The 15,483-nt window shown below is 40.6% G+C and overlaps 1 protein-coding gene and 1 non-coding gene across 2 annotated transcripts; both read left to right on the top strand.

Moving 5' to 3' along the window:
- Positions 1 to 649: 649 nt before the first annotated feature.
- On the top strand, positions 650 to 1,511 carry LOC120257550. Its single transcript, XM_039265010.1, has 4 exons — positions 650 to 718; positions 878 to 1,115; positions 1,202 to 1,356; positions 1,452 to 1,511. The coding sequence occupies exons 1-4, from the start codon at positions 650 to 652 to the stop codon at positions 1,509 to 1,511; spliced, it is 522 nt and encodes a 173-aa protein (XP_039120944.1).
- Positions 1,512 to 14,350: 12,839 nt separating this feature from the next.
- LOC120257551 lies at positions 14,351 to 14,457 on the top strand. The gene has a single exon (XR_005535716.1). It is a non-coding gene; the product is annotated as a small nucleolar RNA R71 (small nucleolar RNA).
- The last annotated feature ends 1,026 nt before the right edge of the window (positions 14,458 to 15,483 follow it).

Below are 15,483 nucleotides of genomic sequence, written 5' to 3'. Positions count from 1 at the left end.
GAGGAAATAGCAAACAATGGCTACCAATGGAGTATTGAGAGGAACAAATCAGTTAAAGCAGCTAGTATTTATCAGGTGGATGCCATTACAACTCTTGCAGCATAAGTTGAAGCAATTACCAAAAGATTAGACACTATACACTCCATTTCTCATGTTCCAGGACTTCCTTGCGATTGTCGGGGCCCTCCAAATGAGCCTGGGTGTCTTCTTTCTTTTGATACGGGTACAGGGCGGATTGAGCAATGGATTTTGTTTGGCAAAATAGCCATTATCAGAACAACCCGTACAATAACACATACAATGCTGGGTGGAGGAATCACCTAAATTTCTCATGGAGTTAACTAGGACAAGGGCAGCAGCAACAATAACAGTATAAATCTCTCTATGGGGTGTACAACAACTATCCTCTTCTTCATCTTCTGAGCCATCCAATGAACTCACCTTTTCGGGTCTTGAGGACATGATGAGAAATACTAATGTAACCGTGAGGAATTTAGAGCATCAGATGGCCCAGATGTCCAAATTAATTGAGGAAAGGCTCTTGGAGTCCCTCCCTGGTAACATAGAGATAAACCCAAAAAAAACCTTGAAGGTTGTCACTTTCAGGAATGGAGTGCAACTTCCAAAACCCGTTGAGAGGAAACCCGAAATGGAGAAGGTTGAACTCGCTATTGGTAGTAATCTTAAGACTACAATTAACTTGGAGAAGGATGCCAAAGTATAGAGTAAGGAAAAAGATGCATTGCCTATATACCAACCTAATCTTCCTTACCCAGTGAAAGTGAAGAAGGATCAACAAGAGGAGTAGTATAAGAGATTCCTCGATGTGTTCAAGACTTTGCATAGTAATGTTCGATTTGTTGAAGCTCTTGTTCAGATGCCGAGGTATGCTAAATTTTTGAAAGAACTACTAAAGAACAAGAGAGAACTAGAAGAAGTGTCTTCTGTAACACTTAGTGAGGAATGTTCAGCTTTGATCACCAACAAACTCCGCAAGAAAGAGAAAAATCCCCGGGGTTTCATTGTTCCTTGCACGATAAGTGGTTTAGTTGATGATAAAGCCTTAGATGATCTGGGGTATGCATCAATCTCATGCCCTACAAAATTTTCCAAAGGTTTGGGCTTGGAGAACCAAAACTCACCACTATGACTTTACAGTTAGTGGACAGGTCCATCAGGTAACCGTGAGGTATAATTGAAGATGTTTTGATTAAGGTGGACAAGTTCATTTTTCCGGTGGATTTCATAATTCTCGATATTGATGATGAGGTGGAGGTACCATTTATTCTAGGAAGGCTACTCCTAGCAACTTCAAAGGCTCTTATTGATGTCAAAGATGGCCAAATAACACTTAGAGTCAGCGAAGAAGAGATTATTTACAAGCTATGGATTTTGATGACACATTCTTTTGTGTGGATGTTATTGATGAAGTTGTTTTTCAATTTGTACAGGATATGTTCATCAAAGATGAGCTTGCTGAATTATTGGAAAATGATCGCTCAAATGATTAAGCACCAGAAGAGGTGATGGAAGAATCGTACTGGTTGGACTTGGAAGCTATCGAGGTCTTTGTACCACCGAATTCAGCAAAGAAAAAAACTTTCGCGCAACAAAGTAGTGGACAAAGGTGATCACCAAGAAGAAGAAGACACCCATCTAACCATCTTATCACAATGTTCCTGACCATTCAAACCTTTGGGCTTTTAGTGGGATTAATTTAATTGATTCATTGATACCATATGGTTGCATTTGTATTCAAGGTGGCTATGAGAGGTCTCGATCACATGAACCTCCTTGAGGAAAAACAGGTATGTCAAGCTAGTGATGTTAAACAAGCGCTACTTGGGAGGCAACCGAAGTTGTTTTATTTTCTTCATAATCGTGTCTTGTTTTCTTATCATTTTTGTTTTGTTTTCATATATTTCAATGGTTGCTGTGTTCTTGTGATTTCGATCTCTCGGGGCATTATTGATTTTTGTTCGGAGTGTCGGTAATACTTTTTATTACCTTAAGGATTTTTATCATTGTTAATGAGGAAGATAGGCTTTACTCTAGAACTTTTTAGGCCAAGCATGGGCTGAGAACACCCCGCTTGTGCCCCTGATTCTCTATGTTTCTAGTTTCTGAATCATTCCGAGGCAAGCATGGACTGAGCATGAGCGTCCTAAATCGGTAAGCGCGGTCTCCAAGCAATTTATACAATTGTGTCTTTTCTTAGATGTTTCAGGAATTTTTCCTTAAAGAATTAGGGAAAGGAACACGCCTAGGACATGACCATGTTTTAGTATATGGAGCTAGCCCTAACTCTCATGCCTGCGCATGAGAATGCTTTACCCATGCTCGAACCCGAATGGTCGTGTCCCTTTATCTTTTGAAGCCGTTCACAGCCGACCCTTCCCATCCATCTCACCAGCTTACGCTCTTCTTCCTACTTTCGTTCTTTGTCACTCGTGAAGTTTCTAGTTCATGTCAGGGTTGGTTGTAGTTGTTCCTCCTTTTCCTTATCCTCTTCCTCAACCCCAGTAAAGCGTCGTGCTTCCTTTTCCAGTTTATTTTGTTGTAATGCTTTACCCATCATGCTCTGAATTGCATTGTGGATCTTGTGTTATGTTCATTGTTTCACGCTTAATATTGCTTGTTTTATTTCAAATATTTCTTTATTCTTAAGCTTTAACAGTGTTGTATCTTTGAGAACGATGGTCGCTCGAAGCATGATCGTGCCCTCCCTGGGAACATGATTATGCTCTTGCCCTTAGCATGATTGTCTTGAACAAGCGCACGCCCCTACTTCAATGTTGAGCATGGTCTGAGTGCTCCTTGCACGATCGTGCTCTCCTTAATTGTTTGAACTAATTTGGTTTATCTTTTCTTGCAAATTATGTTGAGGAAGCACACTTTTGCCTGCCTTTCCAAGAGGCCCCAGGTGGGGGAGCCTGCTCTTGATATGGACTCACCACCGGTATTCCATACTCAGATGCATCAAGAGTGATTTGCTCACCTTTCCCAAAGACATTTTGGTGAGTTACGACAGATTGATTAGGGATGCCCTCCGTGAAGTCGAATTGGAGGAGAAGGTTAGTCGGTTGCTCAGTGCCGGTGCATGGACAATTGTTTTAGATTACTGATACCACTTACGAGCCGACTTGATTCGATTTTAGGCGGTTGGTGAGACGCACCGGGTGAGCCACACCAATTTCTCCATCCGGTTGGGGATTTATGATATGAAGTTCACTCGAACTCCTGCATATGATACCCTGTTTGTTGGTCCCTATATCACTCATCTGATCAGACGTTTGGGCATCCTAGAGGGGACTAATAGGATGTGAGTGGTCGCGGTGTGCTGACCCTTGAGATGATCAAGTCGATGGGGATGCTCGACTTGTCACAGCTGGGGTTAGTCCATGTCGAGTGGGCCACTGATTCTTCATCCACTACTACTCCTGATCTACCTAGTGAAGGGGATGCTTTCATTGCTCATCCACATTGTTCTGGTGGCTGCATAGGAGTGTGGTATGCATTGCTGAGCATTTTGGTGTGAGGCTGTCAACTAAAATTGTTTCTCCCGTGCGGATACTCGACACATTGGGGTGTACACTTCTTGTAATACCACTGAACTTTTTGGAAACCAATGAGGGAGTTTATTCGAGGATATTATCTCCGTGCAATAACATTTTTCAGCGAGAAGCGGTTTTGTTGAGAAACCCAAATGGAAACAATAAGGACCTAAGTGTGAATGTTTATAGAAAATTTTGGGTTCACAAGTAATAAAAAGGTTTAATCTGTATCGTTTCCAGAAACCAGGGACTGAAATGTAAGTTTATAGGGACTTTTTGGAAATAATATTTCATGATTAAGGGATCACTGGTGAATTTGCAATGTTCTTTTTGTTAGAAATTTTATTTTCAGGGACTGACAGGGAATTTTGGCAGAAATTTAAATTAAGAGATAAGTTATGGAAATAGCTTGTTTTTTTGTGGGCTTTCTTCTTCTTCTTCTTCTTATTATTCAATGGTTGCAACAGTGTTTTATTTGAAAAAGAAGAAGAAAAGATGAGAGAAAGAAAATAAGAGGCTTTAAGAAGAGGATGTGGAGATCGCCGGAGAGAGTTCGCCGGAGTGCTTGGTAAGAGTAATCTTGGTTTGAATGATGCATGATGTATTGTTTAAGAACTTGGGCAAGCATGCTAGAATTTTAACTTGTTTTTATGAGATTTGACTTTGTTTTGGGAGGCAAAAGCATGGTTTATTGTTGTAGATGATGAGTGATTCAAGTTGCTTTTTGAAAACAAACCATGTATTTGGGATAGATTTTTGCTTGAAATGGTGATAGAATTTTCGTGTTTGGCAGTACTTATCAGTGGCAACCTGGAATTAGTGTTTGGCTTGGTTAACTAAGTGGATGATGATGATGTGATTAATTTGATCATGATGACTAAGATGGTGATTATAATGGGTGGAGATTAAGTGGTTGAGTCTAGCCAAATTTGTTGGATTGGGCTCTGGATCAAATCAAGTGAAGTGGGCTTTAATTTAATCGAGTCAAGTCCATTCAATTGGCTCAATGGGGCTGGCCATTAGTCTAGGTTGAAATAGATTGGATCTCATTTGCTTAAAATGAGAATAAAGAAACTCGGTTTTGTTTCAACCAATTGAGGATTGACTTGATTTTGACTAAATGTGTAATTTTGTTGGGTTGAAGTTAGCGCTAAGCCGATTGGAGGATCGATTTCTTTCTTGGTTCAGATGGCTACTGACTTCAGGGTGAACCAACTAAGGAGAAGTGGGGTTCAGTTGAACTAAGTCGGTCTCAAAAGATTTTGTATAACAATTGGAAGTGGTTCAATGTCACAGTTGGTGAAATTGAACTTGTCAGCCGAAATTGGAGGTTGGTTTAGGTTGGTTCGTAATGGCTTTTCAGCTCCACTGCAGTCGAGCTTTAAGCGCAATTTGAGACTAGTTTTATTATCCAAGAGCAGTGTTTGAATCAATTGGAATGAGGGCACTAATTAGTGAGTCAATTATTTATTTGTTGAATTTTCTTTTGGGTTTAATTTTGTCATTCGGATGTATGTTATTTATTTTATTTCCGCTTCTCCCATTAGGTGTCGTTTCAAAGTCTGGGAGCAGCCAGTCTAGCGGAAACCCACGGGAGACCAAGCGAGTTTGAGTGTCTATTCTTTCAAAATAATCGGTTAATTGCTATTATTTTGAAAAGTTTCAAGTATTTAATGGCTACTAGTTTGAAATGCGCTTTAATTATGTCATTATATTGGCGTTTAATAATTTATATCAAGTTAAAGGATACATATAATTATTTTGTGATTTGCTGTGCCATAGCACGAGTTAGTATATTTGGTTTCATACACTATACATTGTTTTAACCGTGTTATTTTCGTGTATTTATTTTAATGGTTATGCGTACTTTTGGACTTTGAGATAATTTCAGAAACCGCGTGTGCATATTAAAATGTTTTTACCGTCAATGACTTGTAGATTCTGCTTACTTTTCTAGTGGTACATGAATGGTGTTGTTAGTGGATAATATGGACTTTGTAGGCATTATACATGTCTCCCAGCTCGCGGAGTTTTCGCAGATTTTGATGGTGACTATGGACTTTATGCAGCAGGAGTCCCAGCGATCCGCCCCTCGACTGAGGCAAGCGTGGTCAAACTCGAGTCTACCCTTGTCAAGAGTTGCGTAGTAGCTATTTGGCAAGGTTTAGCTTCAGGAGAAACCCGGTGACTCACCATGCGGATCTCGATAGGGCAACGCTAGTTGTCAGAATACTCAATGACTCTCAAACCTAGTTGCAACGACGGCCAAGTCGGGGGAGCGTACGCCCAATGATTTGATATTTGTTTTGTTGTTTAGCTCAGGCAAAACAAGTTATTTTGGATTGGCGATGAGAGTAAGTGAAGCGCTTGTCGCGTCTTAGAAGGTAGTCTCACACAAAATTTATTTCCTTTGAAAAACTGATTTTATGACAATTCATGATGAATTTATTTTCTAAAAAGCTCGTTAAAGTTGTATTTTCACAAATTTTGCATCTGGGGAAAGTTGGAAATTATTTCTGAGAAATTGATCTTTATATACTTTATATACTCTATTTAAATTATTTGAAAATTATTGAGCCAATCGCCGAATCAACCTCGAATTTGTTAAGGCTAGCTTGTATGAGCACTACCCTACTAGATTACCTATCCGAATATAGAGCCAATCAGGATCTTGTAGCGGTGGTACCCAATAATCGAGGGTCCTTTTTCTTTTCTATGTGTTGATATCATGATCTTGTAGCTGTGGTACCCAATAATTGAGTAATTGCTTTGTTGTACTCGTGTATTTGAACCCATAGTATGCTTTTGGGAAAAGTTGTAATCATGATCCAGAAGTCCGATTTCGATTTTTTCAAGGGTGCCGCTCGCCTAAAACTGGATTTTCACTGATGCAAGCTACATTTACCTCAAGAAATAGTAGGTGTGCACATCTTTTGGCATCGAGAAATGAAGTTGAGATATCCTCGTCGGTAGAGATCACGCCGTGTTCAGCAGTTTAGAGGTTTAGTATTTGACTAGACCATGCATGGTTAAGGGCCAAGGAATTATTAAGACTCACCAATCGGGTTAAAACTCTGTTGCCGACACACCTTGTGTGAGTACCGTGAAGTAATCGGTCACCCAAGTAATAAAATACCCTAGTGAGTGGTAGTCAAATCCATGTGGAATAGTTGCTTTAGGAACACAAGTATTGCTATTTAGCCAGAATGAAAACCAATTTCAGGATGTTGAATTAAAGAAAATCAATGCAAAAGAAGAGTAAGAGATCGGAGAGCAAGAGAGAGTTGCATAGGCAAAATCATGGTAAATGGGGTACTCGGACAATGCTCGCCCTTAGGACTATTATTTCCAATTGTAAGCTAATGTTAGTTCCCAATAGAGGTTTAATGAGTCATGGAAACCAAAGACACACGGTCCCAAACCTAAGGTCAACTTGACTAGTCTTTTACACTATGCCCATCGGGTAGGGATACTCTCACACCTCACACCGTAAGACATCATGAGCTCTAGGGATTCCATGATAAACCCTATTCCCCATATAGATCGAACCCTTTGGTCCAAAGTGAAAAGATCCCTAGTCACGATTAATCCTCAAAGACTAAGAATTACTTCAATATTTCACCGTTGCTCGCAAGAACTAAGCCCAAGTGGGAGTTTGGTCTTTAGCACCTCTATCACGACCGTGAAAGAACTCTTGGAATGTGGAGGTAGGATAAATCACGTTAGAGGGAAAGATCGACGCTTTCGCCACCTCTCGACTCATCCTCCTCAACCATCTTCAATCTAACTAAGTCTAACCCTAATGATGTTGTCACCCCTTCATAGGATTATCTAAATAGATTCTCAACCCTAGTGTCACTCTAAAGAAAAAGCAAATCAACAAGCACACGAGATTGAAACTCAATTAAAACATCAATTAAAGAAAACATAATACAATAAAACAAAATCATCGTAAGGTTTAGAAGTCCAAGCTCCCTCAGAATGGTTTAGCCTCCATGGAGCAATATCAAGAATGAAATCGAAAGTAAGTGCAAGCATTCCATAGAGAGAACCCACTTGTCGTCCGTGGGCTAATCGATCTTGACGAAAGCAGCCTCGACTTCTCCAAAAAGTTCCCTTTATCAATTCTAGGGCACACTCGCCAAATCAATGATGATGAAATCTCTCCCAATATTTTCTCCTTCAAAGGAACCTCGATGTCGATTCTATAGAACCGCCTCGAAAAACCCGAAAGAAAAGCCTCTCCAAAACCCTAGACGCTGCTTTCCCAAAAGATGGGCAAAAAGATAGGAAGAAGATCTCAGAAATAAAACTCTCAAAGTGGTATTTATAACGCGCTGAAATGGGGCAATCCACACGGACGCGTGGAATTTCCACACGGGTCACGTAGTGGATTCTAGGTTGCATTTTTCCCACACACTTTGAAACATTAACGCTATAGTGATTTTAGTCGTCAGTGTCACCATAGTAACCTCGCCAAGATGGTGTAAATACTCCCAAAATCATTTTGTTCGTCGAGGCCACATGATTGGGCATAGATCCATCTGGTAGATCATGTCGCGCCTCAATTAAAGCATAATGGACGGCTCTTAATCAATGCTGCACAAGTCAAGACATATGAGTGTGACTGCTTTTGTGCACTTCCACTTTGTGTTTTCACTTGAGCATAATGGAGGTTGGCACACACCCACATGTCTATGACCACAACTTGTGTTCCTGACCCTCTTGTTTGATCCAAGAATTTCATCAATCAACAATGGCCCATGATCTACTTTTTGCTTCCTTTCTTCCAAACTTGTTCTGCACAACCCTCAATATACAAAAGAACACACAAACACATACTGAATGAGCTATAAAATCTGATAAAAAGTGATGCTCAACAGGATACTCATATTACTGAGTACTCAAACACTTAATCAAGCTTCCACACACTTAACCTTTTGCTTGTCCTAAAGCAAAAATAAAACATTCAAGCATATAAGAAGGAAAATTAAAACTACTTGGCCTTAAGTTCACCAAAAGCATGCAAAAGAGGCATTCTCTACAAGTAAGGAAAAAGTCAAACACCGAATAAGAGAAATCATTTCTCTAGCTAAAAACTTGAATAAAAAGGACAACAACCCAATATAGTGTAAGTGTGTGTATACTCACTTAAGTCAACCCAACATGTAATTATCAAGTTCTTCTTTAAGAGGGACTTATTTATAAACAAAAAGAAGAGGTTGTAGCTAACACATCCTCGACGGTAGTCTCTCTCCTAAGCTGCCACCAAGGTGCTTTCACACTTTCGAGGTGTTTGCTATTTCTAGCAGGGTAGTAGCTTTAACTCATCATATAAGATAGCTCTTTCTCTCATTTGGGCATAACTAGTATCCGACTTATGAGAGTAGATCTCATACTCATAAGTGGGCTCTTTTCCACCCCCAATACATAACAAACAAACATGCTGTTTTTAAAAACAACAATCATGCTAAAACAATCCCTTAAACATCGAACTTGATTTTCCACAAGGTTTAATGAGTCAAGAGTGTAACAAGTGATAATCGGGCAAAAATTTTAAAAATTTAATAAAAACTAGAGCTATGATAATATTCAATGTTAAAAATTTTCCTAAATTTAAGAAAAATAACCATTGCAAATTACGGAACCGCCATTGGCTACATGAGCATAAAAAGAGAATGCATAAGTATAGGAACATGTGTAATGTGAACTCCCCCGACACTTGTCAGTACATTGCCCTCAATGTACGTGATACAAGTTCAATAAAGAAATATAACAATCAAAACATGTGTGTGGAGATGGCAATTAAAATAATACTCCCCGAACTCCTAATGGTACGCTTTGATGGAGTTACTTTTTTGAGAGTTGAGTTCCAACGGGTTGTGGAGAACACACAGCCATGTAAAAAGCCACATGACCGTGCCCATAACTATCCCTCAATTCCAAGACTCATAAGACGATGTGCAAGTATACACAAGGGATTCAAAAGTAAAGCTCATCAAAAGACATTAAAATCGAGTCTATAAAAATATGGAAATGAAATACAACTCAATACAATTAAAAAGCGAGAAGATAAACCTCGTAGGATAGTCCTATTTGAGTAATACATAGTCAAAAATAAAATGCGTAAATAAAATTCTAAAACATAAAAGAAAAAGAAAAATAACGACACCTCAAGCACTCGAGATCCCGCTTCCGCTAGTGGTACCGCCGCTGTAGGTGATGATGCCGGGTGCCGCTAGTGGTGGTGATGGTGCCGCTAGTGATGCTGGAGGTGCGTCAGAAAGCTAATCGGGTCTCATAATGAAAGGTGAGATCATGTCTCGCCTAGAATCTGTCAGAGTGTGTCAAGATGCATCATCACCTTGGCGCATTCGTAGCCTTTATCGAGTGAACCTCAGCCAGATCAACATACAACCCCTTACAATGCTCTCGAGCCTCCTCAAAGCGATCACGGGATTGAGTCGGAGAAAAGACCAAGATGGGTGGTGGCTCCTATACTCGGAGGGGTGACCCTGTCTCCATCTTCTCTAGCTGTGGCTGAAGAGCAGGCTGAGACCCCTCAGCTACATCTCCCATACCCTTACCCGTCTATGGTGGTGGCATGATCATGACATAAACACTATCTCTATATCTGCAGACCATGCCCATCAACTGCATCGTCTCTAGGCAGATGAGAGATGGTACAATAATCTTCTCAGCCTCACTAATAGCGTATAAGAGACCATCCACATGATGAGTCAAGTGATGCAAGGGCCTGAGAAGAGCACCCCAACCCTGGCTTACTATCCTTGATGGTGCACTTACTCTTCCGTGATGTGTCCCAGGTGGAGTGGCTCGCTCTATACCATCGAATACAGATAAAGCAACTTCTGATTGCTAATGACTCTAGTACTATCTCCACGTCTGTTCACTGATTAACTAAGAACAGCGTGGAAATATCTGTAGGCCAGTTAGGAGAGACATATAGCCTTTGAAACTCCTAGCTCATACTGTTCCTGACCATATAGTATCCTGTAGGTGCGACGAGGAATCAAGCTGCAAGGGTAATCTGTCGGGAGCACCTCATACTGCTCTGTGTTAGTGTAAGCCTCATTGTAGAGCCCAAGTCGGATCAAAAACTGAGTCACGCTCATGCTATGGTACTCTCCAAAGGCTCTTAACTTAATAGCATCAATACTATCAAAGCTGGAGTATGAAAGGTCGAACTTGTACAACGCTAGCACCTCCAAAGTGAGCATACGGATAGCCGGCTCTCGAATGGACAATAATGGCCTCTAGCTACCCATGAATATCAACTCCACAATCTTGTCGGCCATCTCATCCCCCAAATGAATCTCTCTCAATGCGCTCAAGTCAGGGAATCTCGACTATCCAAACTTAAGCCTCGATAAGTGCTCAAACCGAACCTAATGTTCAAGGATCACAAACTCCATGTGCTCAGGAGAGGGCTTAAGGGGATGCTTACTAGTTGTTTTCTTCGATCTGGGTGCTATTCCTTCAAAAATTGAAAATAAAATGGTTAAATTCAACATAAAAAACAGTTCTGCAGGAATCCATATGGTCTTGTGGAAATTTCACATGCCTGTGTGGATCTTCAGGGCGTGACAGCAACATGGCTAGGATCTCCAAAAAACTAAAAATACAACATAAAACCTTCAAAATCACTTCTCAAAACATTCACCAATAATTTAAACATGAAATCCATGTGAAATCGACCACATTGAGCAAAAGAAATGAAGAATGGTGAAGATGAAGGGGAAAGGAAGCTTATCGATGAAATGACAATCAAAAACTTCGAATACGACCGGCAAACGACGCAAAGACCTTATAAATAGATGGAGAAGGTCAGGAACAAGGAAAGGACGCATCTTTTGAGTGTTTGGGAGTCTATAAATGAAGAGGTACAAAATGATTGTAAAGAAAAGTCACGCCCCTTTATGTTCTGTACATCCACACGGGTGTGTGGAAATTACCCACACAAGTGTGTATCCACAGGAGCTCTTCACAGGGGCATGCACACGCCCATGTGTGCTCTCGGGATAGAAATTTTAACCTCTAAATGTACCAACATGGGCATGATGAAATTACCCATGCCCGTGTTCCGGACCCGCAAGGGCACCCACACGCCCCTGTGGCTTTTCTGTTCTCCCTAGAAAAAATTTTTGAGTGTTCCACACGCCCTTGTGGAAATTCCACATGGACGTGTGAAAATTCACAGGGGGGCTCATAGCAGCAGCCACACGTACATATGTGATCTCGGGATAGAGAGTTATCTCTGCAGGGTTTCACACGAGCATGTGGAAATTACCCATGCCCATGTCCCTCACACAGGGTCATCCACATGCCCCTATGTCTTCTTGGGATGGAGCCCTATCATTCTGCAGAGATCCACACACCCATGTGGAAATTCCCCACTAGCGTGTGGTTGTCACAAGGTAGCTCACAACGGTATTTACACTCTTTGTGTCTTCTCGGGATGGAGAAGTTGATCTCTGAACATAAATACATGCCCATGTGAAAATTCCACATGGCAGTGTATCTTCTTTGAATGACTTAGAAAAATTACAGGCTCTACAGTAAAAATTCTGCAACATTCATACACTTACAAAGACTGCAAATATAGTTAAAAACTATGCAGAGAATCAAGAAAACATGCTCAAACGACCTAAAACTTCGCCAGTCACAATGAAGTGCACTAAAACACCAATGATTCACGAGAAAAACCATAGCAATAGCATGTAAAAATCAAGACACCAACACTAAAGCTTTTATTCATGCAAACACTAAACTAAAACTTAGAAAAATGGTAAAGACTTTGGTTGCCTCCCAAGAAGCGCTTGTTTAACGTCACTAAGCTTGACATACATGTCCTTACCTTTCGGGGATTCATGAATAAATGTTGCCCTCTTACCACAACTTGAAAGCACGATGAATATAATTTTTGCAAGGTAGAGGGGGAGTTATCGAGTTTATTACCAAACAAGTGTTCTTCACCTTTACTTCGTGACTGCTCATCCCCACTAGTATTTGGACCCTTCTTGTGACGTCTCCTTGTCCTCTTGAGCTTTTGGATCATCTTCTTCATGACTCCAGGGCTAGGTTTCACCTCATCATCTAGATCAAGTGATAAGATTTCTTCATTCTCCACTTCTTAATTTAGCCATCCCTCCATTGGGTCGGAACACAACATTTCCTGCATATAATCATCAATCAACTCATCAATGGTGTCAAAAAATATAAAGTATCATCGAATTGAAGAGAATGTCGCATGGCGTCAGTGAGGCGATATGTCAACTTCTCAACTCCAACACTTAGTTTCAATTCCCCACCATCCATGTCAATGATTGTTTTGGAAGTGTGCAACAATGGTATCCTAAGTATCAATGGAACCTCGACATCTTCATCAACATCTAATACCACAAAGTCTGCAGGAAAGATTAACTTATCAACCTTCACAAGTACATCCTCAATGATGCTCCTCGGATGTCTAACTGATCCATCGGCCAATTGAAGTGTCATCCGAGTGGGCCTAAGCTCTCCCAAGCCTAGCATCTAAAAGAATGCATAAGGCATAATATTGATGCTCGCCCCGGAATCCGCCAATGCCTTCTCTTTACACAAGTTACCAATATTACATAGAATGATGAAGATAGCAGGGTCTTTCTTCTTGTTCGGCATATTCATTTGTAAAAACACAGAGCATGAAGCATCTAAGATCATAGATGCACTCTCCTCCAACTTCCTTTTGTTGATCAAGAGGTCTTTAAGGAACTTTGCATAGCGAGGCATTTGAGACAACGCCCCCACAAATGCGATATTGATGTGCAACTGCTTGAATAGACCCAAAAACGTCTAGTATTGCTCATTAGTTTGGTCATTCTTCAATCTTGAAGGGTAAGAAATTCTTGGCTTGTAAGGTGGAGGTGCCACCTCCTTCTCTTTAGCTCTCTCCTCAACCTCCACTTCTTTGGGTGACTAAACCATTGTCTTTTCGGTATGGAGCTTACTCTGAACTTCACATCAACTTCTCAAAGTGATCACCTTCACATGCTCTCTTGGAGTGATCTCCGTGTTGCTAGGCAAACTCCCTTGGGGTTTTTCGAAAGTGACTTCATAATTTGTCCCACTTGGTTCTGCAAGTTATGCAATGATGCAATGTGGTTGCGAAGTGTTGCTTCAACCGACTAAAATCTCGTATCTGATGATTGAATGAACTTGGTCAAAGCCTTCTCGAAATCAGTCATCTGGTTCTCCTACACTGAAACTCTGTTCTAGATAATCAGGGCTTGTTGTTGTTGTAAAGCCGGTGAAGCCATAGCCTTCTCTTGCCCTTGATTACTCCAAGAAAGGTTTAGGTGGCTTCTCTATCCTGGATTGTAGGTATTGCTATACGGATTTCCTTGATCCCTCATTGCATTTTCTACAAAATTCACCTGTTCCACTTAAGTTGTACCACCAATAGCAATCAGGCAATCAGATAAAGCATGTCCTCACAAACACCCTGTGCAACTCATCACTACCGCCAATCTAGGAGAAGTTAGAGTGTCTAGCTTCTTGCTGAAGGACTCAACCTAGGCTACCAATGATATGGGTGAATCGAAATCATGAAGTCCTGCTACCTTCTTCTTCCTCGTGAGTTCCATCGATAATCTGCTCAAAGCCATCTCTTCAATGAGTCATCAACCTTCTTTGGGGTTTTACTTCCTAAGGTACCTCTTACTACAGTATCAAGTAATTTCTTTTTGCTTGGGTTCAAACCATTGTAGAAGGTTTGGGTAATCATCCAATCGTAGAACCCATGTTGAGGACATTTCTGTAGGAGATCCTTGAACCTATCCGATATCTCAAAAAGAGATTAAAATTTTGTTTGCATAAAAGAGGATATTTCATTCCTGAGCTTCACAGATTTTCCACGAGGGAAATATTGAGCTAGGAAAGCTTCCACCATCTCCTCCCAAGTATTGATCAATGCTCTAGGTAATGAATGTAACCATTGGTTTGCTCTCCCCTTCAAGGAAAATGGAAAGGACCTCAACTTGATAGCACCATCTATAACTCCATTAATCTTGAGCATATCGCACACTTCCAAGAAATTCTCGATGTGGTTGTTAGGATCCTCATTGACCAAACCATTAAGCTGTGCTGACTACTGTAACATCTGGATGAAGCCTGCTTGAGCTCAAAACTCTGAGCTACAATTGGTGGACTCACAATGCTAGATTGCGTGCCAGGAATTGTCGATCGTGCATAATCTGAGAGTGTCCTCTGCTGCTCATATTGTTCTACCATATTGTCAGACCCTTCAACTTCTATCACAATTTGATTTATCTGTTCTTATATAGGTTCCTTTCCTCATCTGTGAGTTCTCCTTCCAATGGCTAGATCACCTTCAACTAATGTCGAAGGGTTACCTCAGGTTATAACTTGGAGATGCAATTAAAGAAAGAAAGAAAAACAAATTTGAATGATGCAAGAATATGAAAGTGTGAAATAGAACAAATGATGAATAACTAAAATAGCAAAGTGCAAGTGCTTCTAAAATGCCTAATCCCCGGCAATGGTGCCAAAAACTTGACATACCCCTTGCGTGTGTGTACCGCAAGTTTATGGATCATTGAAGTAATAAAATTTTCTGGTGAGTGGGTAGTCGAATCCACACGGAATAGTTGCTTAGAAACAAAAGGATTGCTATTTAGCTAGAATGTAAACCAATTTGTGATGTTGAATTAAAGAAATCAATGTAAAGAAGAGTATAAGATTAGAGAAATCAAGAGGAGTAAGGAGAGATAATTGATGGGAAAATTGGGTACTAGGACAATGCTCACCCTACAACTATTATTTCAAGGGCAAGACTAATGTTATGTCTCCTTATTGAGGTTTAATGAGTCGTGGAAATTCAAAGACATACAGTCCCAAACCCAAAGTC

The sequence above is a fragment of the Dioscorea cayenensis genome, unplaced genomic scaffold, assembly GCF_009730915.1.
Source record: "Dioscorea cayenensis subsp. rotundata cultivar TDr96_F1 unplaced genomic scaffold, TDr96_F1_v2_PseudoChromosome.rev07_lg8_w22 25.fasta BLBR01002177.1, whole genome shotgun sequence".
Lineage (NCBI taxonomy): Eukaryota > Viridiplantae > Streptophyta > Magnoliopsida > Dioscoreales > Dioscoreaceae > Dioscorea > Dioscorea cayenensis.
The sequence above is the reverse complement of the archived record's forward strand: the minus strand, read 5'-3'. Positions and strand labels throughout refer to the sequence as shown.